The sequence below is a fragment of the Chiloscyllium punctatum genome, chromosome 10 (assembly GCF_047496795.1).
Source record: "Chiloscyllium punctatum isolate Juve2018m chromosome 10, sChiPun1.3, whole genome shotgun sequence".
In the NCBI taxonomy this organism is placed as follows: Eukaryota; Metazoa; Chordata; class Chondrichthyes; order Orectolobiformes; family Hemiscylliidae; genus Chiloscyllium; species Chiloscyllium punctatum.
Genome location: NC_092748.1, coordinates 18,800,364 through 18,824,647, shown reverse-complemented (window position 1 = coordinate 18,824,647; position 24,284 = coordinate 18,800,364). Strand labels below are relative to the sequence as shown.

General features: G+C 39.7%; 1 protein-coding gene across 3 annotated transcripts in view; it reads left to right on the top strand.

Moving 5' to 3' along the window:
• The window catches only part of spag16 (sperm associated antigen 16), a 1,014,658-nt gene that overhangs the window by 103,072 nt on the left and 887,302 nt on the right, over positions 1-24,284 (top strand). For 2 of the 3 annotated variants that reach the window (XM_072578623.1, XM_072578620.1), the window contains exons 8-9: positions 6,278-6,347; positions 10,440-10,573. In XM_072578623.1, coding sequence (XP_072434724.1) covers positions 6,278-6,347; positions 10,440-10,573 — 204 coding nt within the window. The remainder of the gene's footprint in view (positions 1-6,277; positions 6,348-10,439; positions 10,574-24,284) is intronic. The other variant, XM_072578621.1, reaches the window with a different exon arrangement.

Here is a 24,284-nt window from a genome sequence, read left to right as displayed (position 1 = left end):
AAATAGGGCTTTGTCAGCACGGCTTTTTCAGGGAATGGTTTGGCCCAACAAATCTATTAAAGGAGGTAATAAATTTGAGGAGGTAATGAGCAAGTTAGATAAAGGAGAGCCAGTGGACATAATCCATTTAGATTTCCAGAAGACGTTTGACTGGATGCCACACAGGAGGCTGCTAAATGTGATAAGAGTCCATGGATAGAGGATTCATTGACTAGTAGAAGGCAGAGAATGGGGTTAAAGGAGTCAGGATGGCATTTGGTGACTAGTGGAGTTCCGTAGCGGTCAGAACTATTCATATTTTGTATTAGCAATCTGGATGAAGACTGAGGGCATCATTGCTAAGTTTGCATCAGAAATATAAGTAGAGGGACAGGTAGTTTTGAGGAAGCGGAAAGACTACAGAAGGACTTGGACAGGCTAGGAGAGTGGACAATGTAATGGCAGATGGACAACAATTTGGGAAACCATGAGGTTATGCACTTTGATAGGAAAAATAGAGGCCTAGACTATTTTCTAAAAGGAGAAGGGCTTTGGAAATCTGAAGCACAAAAGCACTTGAGAGTTTTAGTTCTCTTAAAATAAGTAAGCAGGTTCTATTAGAAGTTGGAAGACAAATGCCTTCATTTTGACATGAGCAAAGATTACTGCCGAGGCTGTATAATGTCCTGCTCAAACTACATTTGGAATATTGTGAGCAGTTTTGGGCCTCATATCTAAGGAAGGATGTGCTAGCCCTGGATTGGATCCAGAGGGGGTTCACAAGAATGATACCAGGATTGAAGGGCTTGTCATATGAGGAACAGTTGGTGACTTTGAGTTTGTATTCAGTGGCGTTTCAAAGGATGAGTGGGGATCTCATTGAAACTTAAGGAATACTGAGAGACCTGGAGAGACTAGGATCAGAGGGCAGAGCTTCGGAGTGAAAGGACAACCCTTTAAAACTGAGATGAGGAGCAATTTCGTCAGTCAGAGATGAATCTGTGGAACTCATTGCCGCAGAGGGCTATGGAGTCCAAGTCATTGAATGTCTTTAAGACAGAAGTAGAGAGGTAAGGGGATCAAAGGTTATGGGGAGAAAGTAGAGAATGAAGTTGAGGGACATATCAGCCTTGGTCGACTGTTTCTATTGCTTATGGTCTTATTGAGTAGCAGGGATGAATTATGGATTAAACAATGCTTCTTGAGTGTGCATTGTCTCAGTAAAGGTATTCTGTTTAACATTGGGGTGTTTACAGTTGAAGGTGGACCCTGCAATGTTCTATTGACATTATAAGGAAAAACATTTGGACATATTCATAATGCACGTCAATGACTCTTTCTGGTGGGAGGCACAAATTACTTGTGGATAAAAATTATTGGTTGACTTCGGAAGTAATTAAAAATAGGCAGTCATGCTTTTGGGACATAAAGTGTGTGGGATGGAAATTGAGTGGAATGAGGCAAATGTAGTTCTACAGCAAGAGTTTTTTCTTGGAAAATATCAATCCAATTGTGATTAGTTGTGCCAAATCTGCACAGAAAGACATGACTGCTACGAAACAGCTGAGGAGTCTCATCAGGCATCTCAAATGCTTAAGAATACCGATGAGGCCACTTGCAATTTTGATGTTCTGGAAGTTGTTGCTCATGAAAAATTCAAAGGTGGAAGACATCTTGACAGCAAATAAAAGTTTTAAAAGTGTTGAAAATACAGAATAGTACGCTTAGACTTTCCAACAGCATTTGATTTAATCTCTCCCTCTTTCCCTATCTTGGTTCATTTTTGTTATTGTTGCACTGCCCCGACTTGAAATTTGTTGCTTGTTTTAATTGGTTGGTGGGGGGATTTGCTTGTTGATTTGCAGAAAAAAAAGCTGAGTTCTTAAAGAGTGCAGAGGAGCAGGCAAGTTGGAGGACCACCTCATGGGCTTGTTCTTGAGGTGGGCTAAACTGGCCACTAAAGGGCTTATGCCCGAAATGTCAACTCTCCTGCTCCTTGGATGCTGCCTGACCTGCTGTGCTTTTCCAGCGCTACACTTTTCAGCATTAACAGCTCCAGACAATGGGTCCTAGAGAGTCATAATTCCCAACTGCCAACTCTCTCTCATCGCCATGTCCATACCTAGGTGTCCTTGGAGAGTAAGCCCTTGGTATCCGCCAGTACCGTTAAAGCTATTATAGGGCAGTGGGTCCTCTGGAGGCTGGAGTGCATTAACTCCCCCACCAAGATGATTTGGATTTGGTTTACTCCTTTGTTTTCCTAATTTTTAAAAAATTACTGTTGTGATTAGGTGATCAATTTTCAAAATTAAAAAGTAAGAGCTGAGTTCTTATCCTTGAAGCTTTTAGAGAGAAGTAGGCAATGCAGGGACTGGATGCACTATTTCCCCCACCAACTCAGTTTTGCTTTTGATCTTTCCTGTATTTTCCCCACCTATTTGATTTTAGTTATTGCCATACTGCCTCTAATACGTAGTGTTCATTGTTTGTTAATTGGGTAATTTTGACACATTGGTTGTGGGTTCCTAATATAAAACAAAAAGAAAATCTGAACCCAAAAATAAGGAGCTGAGTTCTTATAGTGCTGCTGGTGGGAAGGGTATGTTGTAATTTGTGAATTGGGCTTTTTGTTAACTGGTTATTTTGTTAATTTGCTGGAAGGTCAGATTAACAGGGGGGACAAATAAAAAGCTGAGTTCGTGAAACTTTAAGAGATTCCTGGGCATCCTCACCAACTCCATTTTTATTGCTTCCTTTTTTTTTGTTTTACTGCCCCCGGTGGGCAATGTTTATTGTAATTAATTAATTGGGTGTTTGGTTAATTGGTAGTGGGGTTCAAAAATTAAAAAGAAATGAGCTGAGTTCTTCCCCACTGTGATATTGGGTTTTGGATAGACTGTAGCAAGAGAAAAGTGGAAACCTATGTTTGTCTATCCGACAGATTTACAGTAAAATATTTACAAATCTCTGGAAGTCTTTTGCTGCTTAATTCACCATTATCAATATTGGTGTATGAAACATACGTTAAATTTGGAAGTTAAATTCATCCAAAATTCAACAAAAGAGATTTATTAGCAGAATTAGAAATGTGTGGAATTGGAGATGAACATGATGCATTGGAGGCAGTCTAGAGAAGATTCACTGAGCTGATACCTGGTATGGAGGGACTGACATATGAGAGGATACCTTGGGCCTGTACTTGGATTTTAGACGAGTGAGAGGCAACCTTATTGAAACATACAAGATTCTCAGGGGACTTGACAGGGTAAAAAATGTGGTATAGTTGTTTTCTCATGGGAGAGTCTAAAACCAGAGAGCATAATCTTAGAATAAAGGGTTGCAAATTTAAGAAAGATGGTTGAGATAGATGAGGAATTTCTTCTTTCGGAAGATAATAAATCTTTGCAAGTCTTTACTGTATAGGGTTGTTCAAGCTGGGCTATTAAGTATATTCAAGGTTGAGATGGTCAATTCTTGATTCCTTTACCAATTAAAAATTATGGGGTAAAGGCCGAAAGTGGAGTTGAGGACTAACAGATGATCAGCCATGTTTTCATTGAATATCATAGCTGAATGGCCTACTTTCTGCTTCTTAAGGTCTTGCGATCTTATGGTCTTACATGGGTTGATAATTGATTGGAAGTATGATGCAGAAAGTATGGATAATGGGAAAGCACTCTGATTAGTAGGATGTGAAAACTATATCCTTCGGGGATCAGTACAGTTTCCTCAGCTCTTTCCCATTTCTATTAATGGTTTGGATGCAGACATTTACAGATAATGCTTCATTTATGGATGTGGTTGGTTGTGTAAATGGATGCAAGAAATTACATAGTGACAAGGATTGATTAAGTGAGCAGGTAAAACTTTAATAATATGACCACAAGACCATAGAATTAGTAACAGGAATAAGCCATTTGGCCCTTCTCCTGCTCCACCATTCAACAGGATCATGGCTGATCTGACATTCCTTGCACATTTTTCCCATAACTCTTGAGTCCAGTACTCATCACTAAATATGCACAAGGACTTTGTCTCCACCATTATGTTGTAAGGAGTTCCAAGACATTCAACCCTCTAAGAGGAGAAATTCCTCCTCATCTCAGTCTTAAATTGGTGCCCCTTTATTCTGAGACTATGTCCTCTGCTTCTCGATTCTCCCATGAGGGGAATCATCATCTCAGCATTTACTCTGTCAAGCCCTTAAAAGAATCCTTTATGTTTTAATGAAATCACCTCTTGTTTTTCTAAACTCTAATAAGTAGATACCTGACTGTTTAGCCTTTGTTCATAAAACAATACCTCTATACCAACAATCATTCTTCTCAAATGGATCTTTTGAACTTCCTCCAATAAACCAATACCTTTCCTTAAATAAGGGAGTGAAAGTTGCTCATGGTCTCACTAGCATCTTGTATAGTTGCAATAAGACTTCTGACTTTTAGATTTCAATCCCTGTGAAATAAGGGCCAATATTCCATTGACCTTCCTGATTACCTGCTCCACCTGTGTTTAATTCACAAGAACCCCCAAGTCCTTTTGTGTTTGAGTTTTGCAGTGTTTCTTTATTGAAATAATGGCACTGTCCTTTTGTTCTCCCTTCCAAAGTGAACAATTTCATATTTTCCCAAATGAGAGGAGTTGAGGATGGCACAGTTGTTCATTAGTTAGCACTGTTGCCTCACATGCCACGGATCTAGGCTCAATTCCAGCCTTGATTGACTGTGTGGAGTTTGCATGTTCTCCTCATGTCTGCATGAATTTCCACTAGGTGTTCTGGTTTCCTCCCACAGTCCAAAGTTGTGCAGGTTAGTTGGGTTGGCAATGCTAAATTATCCATAGTGTCCAGGGATGTCTAGGCGAGGTGGATTAGCCATGGTAAATGGGGGGTGTTATAGGGATAGATGGGAGGCTAACTCTGGTTGGAATGCAGTTTGGAGGGCTGATGTGGACCTGGTGGGCAAAATGGCCAATTCTGCATCGTAGGGATTTGATGAAATCATTATGATTTAATCTGTTTTGAATCCTAGGACAAAATTGCATTACTTCGTAAGTATGAGAAATTTGGAAGAGGAAAGGGATTGTAATATTTAGATTGACAAATTGCAGCTTGTGCTCAGGCATGGACAGCAAGGCAAAAATATATATGAAATGTGGCCTTTGCATTAAAGGAGCTGAAATAGAGGCTTAAAGTATACTTTGAACTTTGAAGACCGTATCTGAGGTTTTGCACCAAAAGCAATATATAGGCCTTGGAGCAGATCCAGCACAAGTTCACCTCAATATTACCAAGGCATAAAGGATTAAGTTATGAGAATTAGTTGCATTAACTAGAGTTGCAAATAATTGCCTTGAGTTTAAAACTTTTAATTAGGGATAAAGTTATTTGAATGTCTAACTGAGGTATTTGAATTTATTTGAGAGGATAGATGCAGAGAAACAATTTCCTGCAGTTTGCTACCCTTGGTTCTGGACTTGCCATTTTAAACTTCGGGCATGGAAATGTAGGTATGAGATTAGGTGGTACTTTTAAATGATGATGGAAATTATGAATTCTTTCTTGTTAAAAATTGTGTATTTGCTTTCAATTGAAAATTTCAAGATTGAATGTGACAGAGTTTTGTTGGACAAAGTTTTCATGATCAAAAGCAATAAAGAAATGTAGGTAGAGTTTAGCTATGATCTGATAGAATAATGGAGGTGCTGAATGGTCTACTCCTGTTCCTAATTATTTTATGTGCTAATTATATTTTATTGGGGGAAAATATGAAAATATTTGTTCTTTGGTCTAATTAGGTAAATGACATAGATTCTAAAGATCAAAAATAAAAGAACAGGCACATGCAAAACAATATGCAAGTAAATACTATTTTGACAGCATAACCACTTGATAATCTGGATATATGATAAATTAAACAATTCAAGGCAAACTTTGATACCTAACCTAAATTGAATATCACACTTGAAGATTTTAAAAGGTCAATAAATTTGGTATACTATCACATTTTACAGGTTGAAATAATACAGTAGATTTGTATTTTTTGTCATGTACAAAAACGGAATAGATTGTAATCTTAATACTTGACCTAATGGCAGCACTTGAAGTCATAAAATTAGTTGCAATTTTAAAAAGATCTACATTTTTAGTTGGAATGTTACTTGTTTTTTCCAGAAATGTGTTGCCTGACATTTTTGAATATTTTCTGCACATTACTCCAACAAAACCTATCACAGGCAATGTAATAAAATCTATTTATTTTTTAAAAACTTTATTTTATTAATTTCTTTTCATTTATAGGTGTCAGGTTTGCAAGCAACCTTGCGTGCTATAGAATGTGGATGGAATTTGCCAGGTGCTATGACTTCAGGTACTAATTCAGTGGGGTGTCACTTAAAAACCATGAAAAAGACTGGTAAGATATTAGTGCACTTTCTACAATCCAGCAACTAAGTGATTGTTTCAGAAGAAAATACTTGTGACCCAGTGTTTAACATCATGGTCACTAGTTATTTCTTTCTTTGTAGATTCGAAGCATTTTCATTAGAAATGTATTTTGAAACCACTGTTTTCAGAGTGTAGGTACTGACACTTTTGTTTTCTAGTCAGAGAAATATAGAAAAATAATACTGGAGTGTTGGATGGTGAGATAAAAAAACACAGTTGGAACAAAAGATGAAGAATGATTTGATGTTTTAGGCTGCAGCTTATCCATCAATTTAAACCTTGTGATGTATATTTTTGTTTCTATACATTGTTTTTGTATATAAATGCGTTACTATCAATTAATTTGCTACAAATTATGCCAGACATGAGCCATATATTTTTAAACAGTTTGTGTTCATTTTAAGCTTATGTAGTATTTTTCTAAAAGTAACTTTAGATGTCAGAAGTCACATGGAATACGACAATGCCCACTTAAGAGAATTTATTAACCAATCAATGGATAGGTGATGAATACTGGCCTACCCATTGACACTCCATCAAATAAATTCAGCAATTCAGAATGTGTCTGCAGTTATAGAGTCATAGAGATATCCTGCACGGAAACAGACTCTTCGGCCCAACACATCCATGCCAACCAGATGTCCCAGCCTAATCTAGTCCCATTTGTCAGCACTTGGCCCATATCCCTCTAAATCCTTCCTATTCATATACCCTTCCAGATCCCTTTTAAATGCTGTAATTGTACCAGCCTCCACCACTTCCTCTGGCAGCTCAATTCATACATGCACAATCCTCTGCATGAAAGAGTTTCCACTTAGGTCCCTTTTATATCTTTCCCCTCTCACCCTAAACAAATGCCCTATAGTTCTGGACTCCCCCACCCTGGGCAAAGATTTGGCTATTCACCTTATCCATGCCCTTTCTTGATTTTATAAGCCTCTATAAGATCACCCCTCAGCCTTTGACGCTCCAGGGAAAAAAGCCCCAGCCTATTTAGCTTCTCCCTATAGCTCAAACTGTCCACCCTAGCAACATCCTTATAAATATTTTCTGAATCAAGTTTCACAACATCCTTCTAATAGGAAGGAGATGAGAAATGCACGCAATATTCCAAAAGTAGCCTAACCAATGTCCTGTACAGCCGCAACATGACTCTCCAACTCCAATACTTAGTGGTCTGATCTTTAAAGGAAAGCATACCAAACGCCTTTTTCACTATCTTACCTACCGGGACTCCACTTTCAAGAAACTATGAACCTGCACTCCAAGGTCTCTTTGTTCAGCAACACTCCCCAGGACCTACCTTACAATTAAGTGTATAAGTCCTGCACTGATTTGCTTTTCCAAAATGCAGCACTTCGCATTTATCTAAATTAAACTCCAACTGCCACTCCTCAGCCCATTGGCCCTTCTGATCAAGATCCCATTGTACTCTGATGTAACCTTCTTTGCTGTCCACTACACCTCCAAGTTTGGTGTCATCTATAAACTTTATAACTATACCTCCTATGTTCACATCCAAATCATTTATATAAATGGTGAAAAGCAGTGGACCCAGCACTGATCCTTGTTGCACACCACTGGTTATAGGCCTCTAGTCTGAAAAACAACCCTCCACCACCACTCTCTGTCTTTACCTTCAAGCCAGTTCTGTATCCAAATGGCTAGTTCTCCCTGTATTTCATATGATCTAACTTTGCTAACCAGTCTCCCATGAGGTACCTTGTCGAACGCCTTACTGAAGTCCATATAGGTCATGGTTACTTCTTCAAAAAACTCAATCAAGTTTGTGAGACATGATTTCCCATGCACAAAGCTATGCTGACTGTCCCTAATCAATTCTTGCCTTTCCAAATATATGTAAATCCTTTCCCTCAGGATTCCTTCCAACAACTTGCCCACCATCGATGTCAGACTCACTGGTCTATACTTCCCTAGATTGTCCTTACCACCTTTTTTAAATAGTGGCACCACATTAGCCAATCTCCAGTCTTCTGGCACCTCACCTATGACTATCAATGATACAAATATCTCAGCAAGGGGCCCAGCAATCACTTCCCTAGCTTCCTACAGGGGTCTAGGATGCACCTGATCAGATTGTGGGGATTTATCCAATCTTTTGCATTTCAAGATATCCAGCACCTTCTCCTCTGCAATATGGACATTTTTCAAGATGTCACCATCTATCTTCCATGTCCTTCTCCACTCTAAACACTGATGCAAAATACTCATTTAGTATCTCCCTGCGGCTCCACACATCTCCCTGCCTTGCTGATCTTTGAGGGTCCCTATTCTCTCCCTAGTTACCCTTTTGTCCTTAATGTTTGTCCTTAAAATTCATTTGGATTCATCATCCCCCCCAACTCCCATTGCGTTTTTTAGTTGTTCTCTGGTTTTTAAAGGCTTTCCAATCATCTGGTTTCCGACTAATTTTCACCACATTATTCGCTTTTACTTTTATACTATCTCTGGCTTTCCTTGTTAGCTTTGTCGTACTCCCTTCTCATGTTGTTTCTTCCTCAGGATGAATTTCTCGAATTATCCCCAGAAACTTGCTCCTCCACTGTCTTCCTCACTAGACACCCCTTCCAATCAACTTTGACCAGCTCCTCCCTCTTGTCTTTGTCATTACCTTGACTCGATTGTAATGCTGTTACACCTGACTCCAGCTTCTTCCCCCTCAAACAGCAGGGTGATTTCTATCATATTCTGGTCACTACCTCCTGTGGATTTCTTTCTCTTAAACTCCCTAATCAAATCAAAGTTGAGTGTTGTGAATATAGCCGGAAATGACCTGTCAGGTAGTGCGAGTTGAAGGATGATGTGCAGGCTCTGGGGATGTATTTAGGATAAGACAGAACTTGGTGCTGATGGTGTTCTCCATGAACTTAGTTCCCTACCACCACCAATGCAGCTGCACCAAGTTGGTGCATATTGTAAGGGTGAAGCTGAATGAATGATAGAGATGTAGCCTTAGTTATCCAGATGCTGCATGTCTCACTGTATGGAGTATTGTATGTTGTTGTCATCTCCATGGCATGCTGTTCTCTGAGCTAAGAACCCATTTTGCTTTATGTTGATAGCATATGTCATTTCTTTGAAGAGTCATGGGCTCAGCCGCTGATGGGATGATGATTACTGTGGCTGTCTTCCTAAGAAGGGAATGGCCGATGCAGAAGGACTAGAGTTGACAACCCTGCAGCACCCTGTTAATGGAGAGATCACAGCTTTAGAGCTCCTCAGGGTGTGTGAGGTCTGTGAGATGGCCAGAGATTTTCACCCCAGACTCTGTTCTCAAGTCATAATGAGAAAATAAAAAGAATAACAATAATCAATAACATACATAAGCAATGAGCTTTGAAGACTTTAAGGCTGGAGAAAAAGAAGACTTTTATACAAAGTGTGTTCCAAAGAATGCATTCTTCCCAATGACAGATATAAAATTTTAATCCAGAGTTAGAGGAATGGGCATTCAGGAAAATATATTGCCCACTGGAGAAAACTGCAGAGGTGAGGTGTCAGTTATAAATCAGCAAAATTAGAGTTATGTTTGGCTAGTATTAACCAAGGGATGGAATGTTTATAGTGGAGTTTGACATTGGATGGATTGGAGACCTGCAGAATAATATTGGAATTGTTAGGTTTGGATCAAACCAAGGCCAACATAACAATGTTGGCAACAGGAAAGAGAGAACCAATGAAGATTGAAATAAGCAGCATTTACTATTGGTTAGGGTATAGAATTTAAAATAAAACTTGGGGTCTACACTTGGTTTAGTCTGAGAGGATTATTGGGGAAGGGAATGGAGTTAGTACTAAAGAGCGAAGTCTGTGATGGGGACAAAAGATGGTGGCTTCTGACTTGCACATTCAATGACAACTTTAGTGCTTCTTGAAGACATTTATTTGGCATGTCTTTCAATCTCTATGTACTGAAAAGTTATATTGTCAGATGTACATTGCACCTAGTTCAGCAAGAACTCTGTCACTTAACTAACACGTTTCCCATTTCAAGCAGGAAATAAGGGCCACAACGAATGTAAAAAAGATGGTCCTAGTCAAAGAGCACTTGCTGAAGCTAGAGCACTTGCTGAAGCTAAAGAGGACAAACATCATTGTGATCCACCTGATGATTCAACAAAGCAGTTGGTGAGCAAGCATCCAAATGATTTTTAAGAGTGTTGTTCCGTACGATTCACTAAATTTTTAATTTTATGCTTTCCCCTTGCGTTTGATTCTTGAATGTTTTCAAATACAAGGAGGTCATAATGATTTTAGTTGAACAGCATCCTCATGCTCTTTGAAAGGCAACAGACGGTTAAGCCTGTTGGTCCGCAAATCAAAGAAGGGAGACCATTTAGCTTCCAGTCATGTCCATTAGTTGAGAACAGAATTATGTGTACAGTATAAACACTGATAAGGCATTCTTGTGATGCAGTGGTAGTGTCACTACCTCTGAGCCAACAGGCCTGGGTTCAATCCCATCTATTCCAGAGGTGTTTACTAACATAGAAAATGGAACTGTATAGCATAGGTACAGGCCCTTCAGACCATGATGTTGTGCCAAACATGATACCAAATTAAACTAATCCCCTTGCCTGCCTTAGTCCATATCCCTCTATTCTTTGCATATTCATGTGCGTATCTAAAAATCCTTGAACATTTCTGAACAGGTTGATTAGAAAAATATCTGAGCACTGGTCAGAATTCTTAAATGAATTACCAATGTGATTTCACTGACTCAATGGGTCTGGAAGGCATTCTCTCTCATGGCTATGAGTTTCAGTTGTAGAGGAATGAGGTAGTGCAAGTAAACAAAATAGAAATGCTATCAATTTAAAATTTAAAAAGAAACATTGTAATAATTGTACTAACTGACATTTGAAAATATCATGTTAATACTTAGAGTGGAATGTTTCATTAGAATGACATAAATATATTATCTGTACAATATGTGGAGGATGCAGCGGCAAAATGGGAATGTCACTGAACTCGTAACCCAGAACACTGAAGCTAATGTTCTGGGGACATGCGTTTGAATCTTACTAAGGCAGATGTTAAAATTTGAATTAAGTAGCACCTGAAATAAAAAATGTTGACCATAATACCACTGTTGATTGTTGTAAAAGCTTGTCTAGTTCATTGGTGTCCTTTAGAGAAGGAAATCTGCCATCCTTATCTAAATGGCCTATATGTGACTTCAAAGCTACAGTCACATAGTTGACTCCTAATTGCCTTTGGAAATTAGAGTTGGGAAATAAGCACAGGCCGAGCCAGAGATGGCCATACCCATGAATGAAAAAAAATCATAGAATCAGCATAGAAGAAGGTCATTTGGTTTCTCATGTCCATTCAAGCTTTTTGCAAGAGCTATTCAGTTAGTCATATTCCCCTCCCTTTTTCCCTTTGGCTCTGCAGTTTTCTCTTTAGATAATTATTCAATTACCTTTTCAATACCACAAATGAAGTTGCCTCCACCATACTCTCAAGCAGTGCATTCCTGGTCTAAACACTTAGTGCGTAAAAGAGTTAAAAATCACACAACACCAGATTATAGTCCAACAGGTTTAATTGGAAGCACACTAGCTTTCGGAGCATCGCTCCTTCATCAGGTGGTAGTGGAGCTCAATCCTAACACACAGAATTTATAGCAAAAATTTACAGTGTGATGTAACACACTGTAAATGTTTGCTATAAATTCTGTGTGTTAGGATTGAGCCCTTCACGACCACCTGATGAAGGAGCGTCACTCTGAAAGCTAGTGTGCTTCCAATTAAACCTGTTGGACTATAACCTGGTGTTGTGTGATTTTTAACTTTGTATACCCCTGTCCAACACCGGCATCTCAAAATCATGCATAAAAGAGCATTTCCTCATTTCACCTCTAGTTCTCATGCATCTTAAATTGATGTCCTCTGGTTCTTGCTCTTTTCACTAATTCATAGAAATAAAGCACCAAAGCAGACCATTCAGCCCAAACAGTCTGTGCATTGCTTATGTGTCTCTTGAGTCTCATCCCATTTTTCCTCATTCAGACTGTGGGGATGTATTTGATGATCAGACAGAACTTGGTGTTCTCCATGAACTTAGTTCCCTGCCACCACCAATGCAGCTTCACCAAGTTGGTGCATATTGTAAGGGTGAGGTCACCACCAAAAATCTCGCTTTCTTAACCTTGCCCCTCACCTGAGATGTAGTGACCCTCAGATTAGATGCACCACCAGCTGTCTGTCTCTAATGTTAGAGCAGCCCCTATGGTCCTGTGGGTCTTTGGCAACTACTACAACCACTATTTTTTTGTAAAGGAGATCAAGGGGAGAAAGTAGGAAAATGAGGTTGAGAAACTTATCAGCCATGGTTGAATGGCAAGGCAGACTTTACAGGCTGAATTGCCTAATTTCTGCTCCTATGTCTTATAGTCTCATTGATCAGTAGCCAGTTTTATAGCCATGTTGTTATTGACCCTTGTGATCATTACCTGTAACTTTCCCCACAGGTCTGGTCTGTGGTACTTTATCAAATGTCTTCTGAAAGTTCATCACGCCAGTATCATTACCCTCATCAAACTGATTTGTTGCATCTTCAAACAAAACCCAAAAAAATTCGTCAAACATGATTACCTCTCTAGAAACAATGTTAGTTATTCCTACTCAACCCAGCTCTATCCATGTAATTCTATGCTGAATAATTGTCTCGAGAGGCTTCCTCACTATTGAAATTAGCAGATGTGGTATGTAAATGATGAGCTTTTCCTTACAACCTTTCTTAAGCAAGGCCATAATGTTTGCAATTTTCTTCTGACATGTCACCCAGAGGATTATGGAAGATTGAAAAATTGTAGCCAGTGCAATTTCCACTTGCTTCAAAATCCTTTAATGAATTCATGTGGTCCCTTATCAATCAAGTACCTCCTTTCTATCCACACTTCTGTTCAGTTTTGAACCCCTCTAATGACTGAGTTCTCTCATCTGTTATCATGACCTGGGTAGTATCTCGTTTAGTTTTTGATGGAAATCTGGTTTACACAATTTTTATCAAAACATGTGATGCTGAAAAAAGCACAGCAGGTCAGGCAGCATCCGAGGAGCAGGAGAATCGACGTTTCTGGTCTAGGAATTCCTGACGAAGGGCTTATGCCCGAAACATCGATTCTCTTACTCCTTGGATGATGCCTGACCTGCTGTGCTTTTCCAGCCCCAAACTTTTTAACTCTGATCTCTAGAAGCTGCAGTCCTCACTTTCTCCGACTTGATGTTTATCCCATTTACAGCGCCGAGCTTGCGTATGTAATCATAGTCAGAAACCAACCCCAGAAAAGTGTGATTTAATGCTAAAGGTCAGTGGCATCAAAATCCAATGCTTGTAGCTAGTTAGGAACTCATTGTTGTTTCACCAGTCCTGATGAATCAGAAAATCCTTTTTTATACACTGCGCAGGTGAACAATCTCTCTCCATTATGAATGTGTTGATATAAAGTATGTCAGGACATTTCCTCAATTTAGTCATGTAGATTCACATTTGCATTTGAATTTCATCTACAATATTAGCAGCTGTAAGAGCATTAGCATCAGCACAAACAAAGCCCCTAACTCATTTCTGATTGTGATTGACAGCAAAATTCTTTAACTGTAGATAATTGTGAATTTTCATTTGTCTCAGCCGGACAACCGAGTTACTAAGTGAATCCCTTCCCACACTCAAAGGAGGTAAACAGTCTCTTTGTGAGCATGATGGTGTTTCAACATGACTGATGACTGAATGAAATCCTTTCCTTATATGCAGTGCAGGTGAATGACTTCTAACATGAATTTGCTGGTGTGCCAGCAGGTTTTAATAAGGAACAAAGCCTGTTCCGCACTCAGAGTATATAAATGGCCTCTCCCAAGTGTGAATCAGTGAATTTTCAGCTGTGATAGATATTTGAATCCCCACAGTTCCACAGTTTCTTCCTAGTGTGACTACACTGATGTTTTGACAGTTCAGGTGAATGATCAAAGACATGTTCACACATGCAGCATGTGTAGAATTTCTCCCACCAAGAACAGTGCTGTTTCTTTCCATGTTCAAAATCCTATGATAATTAGGTTGTAGGAAATTGAGCAACTGTCTGAGATCATGAAGTGATCATGCAGTTTGACTTCCCTGACTGCAGATCCCTTCAAATACCTGATATGAATTCAGTGAAACAGCTAGAAGAAAAACGTGTGGGTGGGAGGGTCTATTTTTGTGAATCTCACATGTAGGAAGCATGTGAGTCCAGAGGTCTCAGTTTTTGGTCACAGCAAGCATTTCCTAGCATCCTTATTGTGCCTTGTAAATATGAACCCTCACTCACCCCCCACTCTTCCCCCGCCACCCCCCCCCCCCCCCCCCACACACACACACACACACACACACACACACACACACACTCAAGTACACTTGAATGGTAGCCCTAATGACCATTTTAAGCATGCTTCTAGAACATACTATTGTTCAGATAATGTACTTATGTGGGTGTACTGTACCTTTCCATCAAGTGGTCAATCTGTTGTAAAATGAAACAACATATTCAAAACCACATAAAAAGCAGATAATCTTTAAATAATTTTAAAAATAGTAAATTAGATTTGTGTTGTGTCACCATAGTCTTACCAGACCATAGGAGCTGTTCTCTCATTAAAGATAAGTAACTGGTGGTGATTTAATCTGAGGGCCACTAGATCTCAGGTGAGGGATGAGATTGAGAAGGAGATTCCTCATGGTAACCTCAAACCAGTGATAGGAGTTGAACCCATGCTGTTGACATCACACTGCTCTGAAAACCAACAATCCAGCCAACTAAGCTAAACTAATTCCTGTTAAATTAGACTGTGAACACTGTTACCTTTGTATACAAGGTGATTCCGCAACTTGTAAAACTCAGCCAAGCATTCATTTGGTCTTCGCTATTAAAACAAATCCTGGGATATGTACTCGATGGAGTCCATTGAAACTTAAAACCAGATGTTTTTATTTCTTAAGATATACCAGATATCCTGTTAATCAAAGCAGTTTTGGAAAGTGTAGCTGTTCAAGGTTTATTTTTCAATTTAAAGAGCTCTGGATATTTGAATCTCCAAATTATTACACTGGAGATTCTAAATACTGATCAGAAACCTTTTCCCTAAAGGATGGAGTTAGACTATTGCATCTCAAGTCTTAAGCTATGTTGATTACTTTAATGTTCAACTTATCTTTAAAGGACAGAGTGTTGTTATCAATCACTACAGTTAAAATGCATTTAAAATAAATATAAAAAGTGACATTTTGAACTTATGAAAACATTTAGCCCTTAGCAGTCAGTGCTTTTCGTACTCCTCAGAAGGCATTCCCTAGTGGTTGCACAGTCTCCAATGAACAATTTTTGGTTTTAGAGGTACCAAAATCCACTCCAGCACATGAAAATAGTGGGATAGGTGAGGGTGTGGGGAGAGAAGGAAATTTAACTTGCCTATTGTATTCAAAATGGCGCCCCTGACTTTTGAAGTGCATGCAAGATTGTGATCCAGGACATTTATGATCCATGAAAAGGTTATTCAAAAATATTGCAGAGTCAGTAAGGTACCATATATATTCTCACGGACAAAAAGGGACAGGCAATAAATGCTGGCTAGCCAGTAATGCCCACATCCCATGAGTGAATTAAACAAAAAAAAGTTTTAAATCAGCGCACAATTTTTAAACATTTTTTGTTATTCCCAACCAACTCCGTACTTAATCACCACACAAAAACCCAGCCCCTGAAGTTCAACATTGATAGATGTGGGGCAGCATGTTTTGAATTAGAATTAGAACTTTAATCTCTACAGTGTGGAAACATTCCAATGGCCCAACAAGTCCACACCGACCCTCTGAATAGTAACCCACCCAGACCCATGCCCCTTCCCAATCATCCTATATTTACCTCTGACTAATGCCCCTTATCTACACATCCCTGAACTCTATGGATGATTTATCATGGCCAATTCATCTAACCCGCATATCTTTGGATTGTGGGAGGAAACTGGAGTGCCCAGAGGAAACCCATGCAGACACGGGGGGGAGAATGTGCAAACTCCACACAGACTGTCGCCCAAGGCTGGAATTGAACCTAGGTCCCTAGCACTGTGAGGCAGCAGTGCTAACCACTGAGCCACCATTTGAAATGAGAAATAAGAAAGTCACTTATTCCTTCAAATGCACAAGTTTAGGTGGAGTACAGAAACCAAATCAACTGCACCAATCACTAATTTATTTTCCAATGGTTCATAAGGTAGCTTTTTTTAAGAAAGGCATACTAAACATTAGGCTGTATTTCTAAGTGATAATATTTGAAAGGTAAGGTTGCTACAGAGACCATTTATCGAACCCTAGACAACACTTGGAGTACGATGTGCACTTCCTGTCACGGAAAGGATACTGTGATGAAAATGTGGGTGTAATTTATCTTTAAGAGAGTTAGAAGCTAGCCATGACAGCACCAAGTGTTTGAATAAGATATAATATAACATGTGGTCCAGCTACTGGGGTAGGAAGAGCTGAAAATGTATTGCTGGAAAAGCGCAGCAGCATCCAAGGTGCAGAAGAATCTGCATGAGCCCCTCACTTTCTCTTACTGGGGTAGGTAGACTAGCTCATTGCCTGGAGACAAAAACAGATTTGAATTAGGCCAATCAGTTTAAACTATACCCCAACAAAGTACCAAACTCCAATCAAATTTGAATTTAGTGTATTGACAATCTTAAAAGCCAATGACACAATCCAATGCTTTGGGTGTATAAGCCTAGGGAAAATTGAACGGTTGAGGGGAGAACTGCCAAGTCAACAACATCTGATTAGATTACTTACAGTGTGGAAACAGGCCCTTCGGCCCAACAAGTCCACACCGCCCCGACGAAGTGCAACCCACCCACACCCCTACATTTACCCCTTACCTAACACTACGGGCAATTTAGCATGGCCAATTCACCTGACCTGCACATCTTTGGACTGTGGGAGGAAACCGGAGTACCCGGAGGAAACCCACACAGACACGGGGAGAACGTGCAAACTCCACACAGTCAGTCGCCTGAGGTGGGATTTGAACCCGGGTCTCTGGCGCTGTGAGGCAGCAGTGCTAACTGCTGTGCCACCGTGCCGCCCACAAACTGCAATCTGCCCAGCAAATAGCTCTCTTAAAGATACCTTTATCTATCAGTAACCTGTGAAGCAGAATCCCCAAGAAGAAGGAAAAAGACAGGAATACAGAGAAGAACTGAAAGCTGCCTGATTTTGAGATAAGAAGGTGTGCTTTGTAAATCTTAATTGTAAATTTTATTGGATTAGTATTAGAGAAGGGAAGGTAAGAGATAGGTAGGAGTTGAAAATAATTGTATGTTAATTATTCTCTCTTCTATTTTAAGAAATAAGGTTTCTAATTTTTACTTTAAATAGTTTTTGCCTCTCGAATTTTCACAGATTATGCATGGGATAAATCTTTTCTGTGTTACTGCTTTAAATTAAACAGGAGTGTTTACCCCATGTCGTAACAATATAGGAATGGAAATTGTAAATAGATTATCTATAAGGATGTTACCAGAAACACATTGATATGGATTAATGGTAGTATCACTAAACTATTAATCTAGAACTCAGCTAATGTTCTGGGACCCGGCACAGTAGATTGTGGAATTTGAATTCAATAAAAGCTATCTGGAATTAAGAACCTACGGATGACTGTAAACTATTGTTGGTTGTTGGAAAAACCCCACCTGGTTCACTAATGCCCTTCAGGAAAGGAAATCTGCCATCCTGGCCTGGACTGGCCTACATGTGAGTCTAAATGCACAGCAATGTGGTTGACTCTCAATTGCCCTAAATGGCTTGGCAAGCCACTTAGTTCTGTCAATCACTATGAAATTTCAACAAAGAAATGAAACATAGTCTACCTGGCATTGACTTCGACATTGGAAAAGACAACAGCAGAAACAGCCCTGTCAACTCTGCAAAATCTTCCTCGTTAACATCTGGGGTCTAATACCAACATTGGTATAGCTGGCTCACCAACTAGTCAAGCACTAGTTTAACATAGTCAAACTTATGGAATCATATTTTACAGGCAATGTCCACGAAATCACCATTACCATCTCTGGATTTATCCTGTCCAAACAGCAGGACAGACCCAGAAGAAGTGGCAGCACAGCGTAATAAAGTCGAGACAGTTGCTGTCAACATTCACTCCAGACCCTATGAAGTGTCACGGCTTCAGGTTAAACATAGGCAAGAAAACTTCTTTCTGATCACCATATAACGTCCTACCTTGGCTGATGAATCAGTACTCTTCCATGTTGAACAATATTTGGAGGAAATACTGAGAGTGGCAAGAGTGTAAAATGTACTCTGGGTGGAGGATTTCCACCAAGAGTGGCTCAACAGAAGCACTACTGATTGAGTTGGTTGGGTCCTAAAGGAATGATCTGCAGCAGGTGCTGAGGTAAAAGATGAAGAGGGAAAAGCATACTTGACCTCATCCTCACCTAACCTGCCGACTGCAGATGTATCTGTCCATGACATTGTCAGTAAGTGTGACCAATGTACAGTCCTTGTGGAGATAAAATTCAGCCTTCACATTGAGAATACCTTTGGTCTGCTGTTATGGCTGCAGTAGTTACATGAATAGTCCAGTCGACTTTCTGGTCCATGGTAACCCAAAAATATTGATCATGTAGGGTCAGTGACCTGTTGAACCTGTTGAACTTCAAGAGAGGGGAATGAAGATGGTCATGGAGATGGTCATTGCCTAGCACTTGTTATCAGATCAAGCCTGGTATTTTCCATGTCTTTCTGTATGCAGGAACGAGCTGCTTTAGTTTTTGAAAAGTTGAGTAGTGTACTAAAAATTGCAATCATCAGCGAACATGCCCAATCTTGTATATGAGGGTTTATCTTTGAAGTGATTGAAGATGTTTGGGCTGAAACCACTACTTTTGAGGAACTCCTGCAACAATGTCCTGGGGTGGGATAATTGCCCTTCACTGGCCCCATTTTCTTTTATACTATCCAGGATTCCAATCAGTTGACAACCTCTCTGACATTCTATCATTCAAACTTACCTCTGGAATTCAGCTTTTTAATCTATGTTTGTACCATGGCTGCAATGAAGTTTGGAGTCAAATGCCCTGTTTTCATGATTTCAGTATTTATTCGTAAACCGTGGAATCCTAAATTGATGCACAAAAGACTTTGTAGTTTATTGGTACATCTGGAGTAATCAGATGCTTTTGAAAGGAGCAGATAAGTTGTTTTTTGTGTATTCTAACATTTATACAACAAACCATAGTACAAAAGTGAAACTTTTTGATCTTTTCATGTCATCGTATTGTAGCATGTTCTCCATCCTTCCTCTTTTTATGCTTCGCTTGGTCATCAGAAACTCCATTAGCAGCAAAGACAATTATTCAAATGCAGTGAGATTCTTCATCTCTTGACTCCTTTAACTTTTTTTTCCTTTCAAATCTTGTACTTTTCCTCTTGATCTGTTTTTAATGCCTTCAGTAAAATCTGATTGCCAGTCTTACCTGTTCTGGTAACTACTGGATATGCCTATCTCCAAGTACCTTCCCTTCAACCTTCTGTTTTGAGTCCTGATCTTTTTCACTTTATTCATAACACTGACTTCAAAAGCCTGCCCAAGCCTCCTGACTCCCCAAAGCTTGTCCATCATCCATAACGTGCAAGTCTAGAGTGTGATGGAATACTCCCCACTTGACTGGATGTGTGTAATTCCAACAGAAGGTTGACACCATTCAGAATAAGGCAGCCTGCTTGACTGACACCAATCCCTTCACTACCGTTGCTCAGTAGCAGCAATAAATGTACAAGATCCACTGAAGATATTTAACCCTTATTCGCCACCTTCAAAACCTACAACTGCTTCCATTTGGAAGGACAAAGGCAGAAAGTACATGGGAATGTCACCACCTGTAAGTTCCCCATCCACGCTGTTCACCATCTAAACTTGGAAACATATTACCATCCCTTCTCTGTTGCTGGGTCAAAATCCCAGAATTCCCTCCCTGACAGCATTGTGGGCCAACTTGCAGCATGGACTGCAGCAGCTGAAGAGACAGCTCACCATCACCTTCTCAAGGGCCACGAGGGATGGGGCAATAAATGTCGGCCAACCAGCAATGCCCACATCACACAACTGAATGGAAAAAAGGTTGTAGTTTTGATAGCATTAGGTGCAGTTCATATCTAAACATTAAGGTAACTGGACATGCGTTTATTATTGTTTGTGACTTGTTTGGCCATTTTTACCATTTCATGTTTCCATTTTATTTTTGGCTGCATCACTTGTAATTCTTTAGTCAGATGCTGATTTATCATTTTACCTCAGCATTAACCTGAATCTAGAAAATACTTCAGGGCAATACTATAAAAGAGACCATTATCAAGTTAAAGTTCAATGAAGAAACTACATTTCTCCAAGAATAGTTTTGATTCTTTTGGCATAAAGTGAATATTCACAGCAAAAAGTGTTCCATTCATTGTGCAGATTATCCTCAATTTCAAATGATCTTTGTTGCTGTTACTCCTTTCAAAATGATGATCCAGAAAATCCCATGGTATGCTTATTCCCAATTATGAGCAATTGCCAAAAAGTAGAGAAGTCCTGCAGTGACCCTCAGAAGAAGAGACTTTCTTCAGACTAATAATGTTGACAGAGAAAATGGTTCCCACTACTTAGCAACCAAAGCAACATTTGTCTGTTTATTCTGAATCCTGATAGATTACCGCCTATCATACTTTGAGCCACAATTATTTTTTATATTGCATTTTGATTCACATGCTAAAATCAACTTGCTCCACCAAAGTCTTTGAGATGACATTTTTGCCTTTTTTCATTACCAGTTGACCCCTCCTTCAAAGAAAGATACTGAGAGTAATGGCACCCATTCCACCCTCCAAATTGGATACAGTGCCAAAATGTTTTGCTGTCCATTTTTACTAAATACAATGCCATGACATCATCTGCTAGGCATTACATGTATTTTTTCAAATCGGAACATCCTATTCTTTAATGTCCTTGTTGGTTTCACCTAGACAATACAACAACAATGTTTTGTTTATTAGATTGTAAATTACCTTGAAGCCTTTAACTCCAAAATTGCAGAATATTCATGTCATTTTCGCAGTGTTTTCAACTGGTTTCTCAGGCATATAACATTTGCAGTCTTTGGGTATGATGTCCTTCAGCTGACAATACCAGAATTATACTGGTCACATTTTTGGATCAGATGACATTTTGTTCTCTCCATCAGCTTCCTGGCCTCTTTTACAGTATTGCCCTGAGGTATTTTCTAGATTTAGCCAAAATGCTTTGAGCTAGCATACCTTTCACTGTCCAGGGGCTTTGGTGGTACACAATTAACAATATTCATCTAAAGTTTGACATTTTGTGGGAGTCACCTCCCTCTGCCATTCTTCCTTTCTGCCCCTTGCCAAAGTAGTCTCTGCTAGGAAGTGCTCTGAATCTGGGATTTTTACATCATTTTGGATACACTGTGAAGTCTCCACAACTCTGAAAACTTGTATTTAGCCCCTCAAACCTGCTCCGTCATTCAGTAACAGCATGACTGATCTGCTCCAGGCCTTAAGTTTTCTTGCCAGCCCAACCCAATATTTCAAAAATATCTCTACCTCTACTTTAAATACTTTCAGTAATTTAGCCAACACTACTCTCTGGGGTAGAGAATTCCAAACCTTCACTTTCCTCTGGGAAAATAAATTCTTTTGCATTTCAGTTTTAAATGAGCAACTTCTTTTTCTGTAGTTACATCAACCAATTTGAGATTCCTTATTTGTGGAAACATCTCAACATCTACCTTGTCAAGCCCCATCCAAAGTCTTGGGCATTCCAATACAATCACCCATCATTTTTCTAAACTCTGAGTAAAGGCTTAATTTGCTTAGTTGTTCTTAATGAGCCAACACGTTTATCCCAAGAATTAGCCTAGTGAGTATCTTTTGAACTGCTTCAATTCCCAAGATATTCTTTCTTAAATAATGAGACTATAATTGTGCGTAGTAGTCAAGTGTGACCTCACCAACACTCTGTATTGCTGTAACAAGACTTCCCTGTTTTTTCAGACTCCAACATCCCAAAGTGAAGGCCAAAATTATATCTGTGTTTTTAATTACTGCGGCACTTGCATGTTGACTTTTTGTGTTTCCTGTGCAATAAAACCCAGAACTCAGTGCTGTACCTTTTTGAAGTTTCTTCTTAAATAATAATTGGAGTGAAGTCACAATCAAGTGAGCCTCGGATTATACAGGGCTGATGGACTGAATGGCACACTCCTGCTGCTATTTATAATCATCTTATGTTCTGGATGACGGGGGTAACAGCTAGAAGGGGAAAGGAAAAAAGTGTGCTTTCGGCAGGAAACCATATCTTTCCAGGATGATTGAGGAACATTTCTCTTAACCTGAATCTTAGCAAGGCACAGTTGTCACAGACATCTGTGATTCACTAAGGAGGTACTAATTGAAGTTGGCACTTGCTACAGCAATAAAATGAAATATCAAAGCAGGGCATGAATTGAATTTTGAGTGGCTATGAAGATAACTGTGGATATTTTTTATGCATTCAGCTCCTTCTTGATTTGAGCAAGTCAACATTTTTCTGTTTGCTGCCCAACGTTGCACAAATGAGATCGCTCACTGATTCGTTCTCTCTTGAAAGAAAGGGGCAAGTGGAGTGAATGTATAGCTTCAGAAGGATCAGAGAGTTTTCCATTTTGCAGTGTGCTGTTAAGTACTTGGATGTCGCTTTGCTGAATGTCAACTCTGAGCTGTATTGCAACTAAAAGGGTTTCCATTCCTGCAAGTTCCAGTTAGTGTGCCACCATATGGGGTATCATTCTGGGCAATATAGATTAGATTACAGTGTGGAAACAGGCCCTTCGGCCCAACAAGTCCACACCAACCCACCGAAGCGCAACCCACCCATACCCCTTACCTAACACTACGGGCAATTTAGCATGGCCAATTCACCTGACCTGCACATCTTTGGACTGTGGGAGGAAACCAGAGCACCCGGAGGAAACCCACGCAGACACGGGGAGAATGTGCAAACTCCACACAGTCAGTTGCCTGAGGCAGGAATTGAACCTGGGTCTCAGGTGCTGTGAGGCAGCAGTGCTAACCACTGTGCCACTGTGCCACCATGCCACCCACAATGTTTGGTATTCTAGCAGCAGTCATAGCAGCTTCATTCTGTCATAGTCCATCGTATCATCATCTTTTCGATCACCATAGCAAGCCAGAGCTTTCCTACTGGATGACAAAGACGATCCTTCGACAATGTGGCATGTGGTTTCAGTGTGCAGCCCATACTTGTGTGTAATGTGCACACAGGGAAAGCTATTTTTCCACATAAAATGTGATGGACAAGGTCATTAGGGTGTTAAATCAGTGCTTGAGCTGCCTGGACTGGTCAACAGCTTTCAATAGTGCATGCACTGAAATTTATGATTAATGTCCAATGTATAATTTTGCCATCATATGGAAAAATCTGTTGCCATCTGATATACATTGGCTATCTAAAGAATGGAGGAGGAAGAGAAAGAATAGAGGAACTAATAAAGCCTCTTTCTCTGTTCAAAATTGCCTAATTCATATGTCTTACCTATAAATGTATTCCCATTCCCTGTTTGCCAACAGTCCCACATCTTGTCATTCCCTGTTACAGATGAACACGGTATCTGCTCAGTTAAAATAGAAAAATCATAACCTACACAAAATGAACATTCCAAAGAACTTTTATCGATCAAACCATGCCCTACAATAGACAGACATCAGTTAGTCCCTTTTGCAT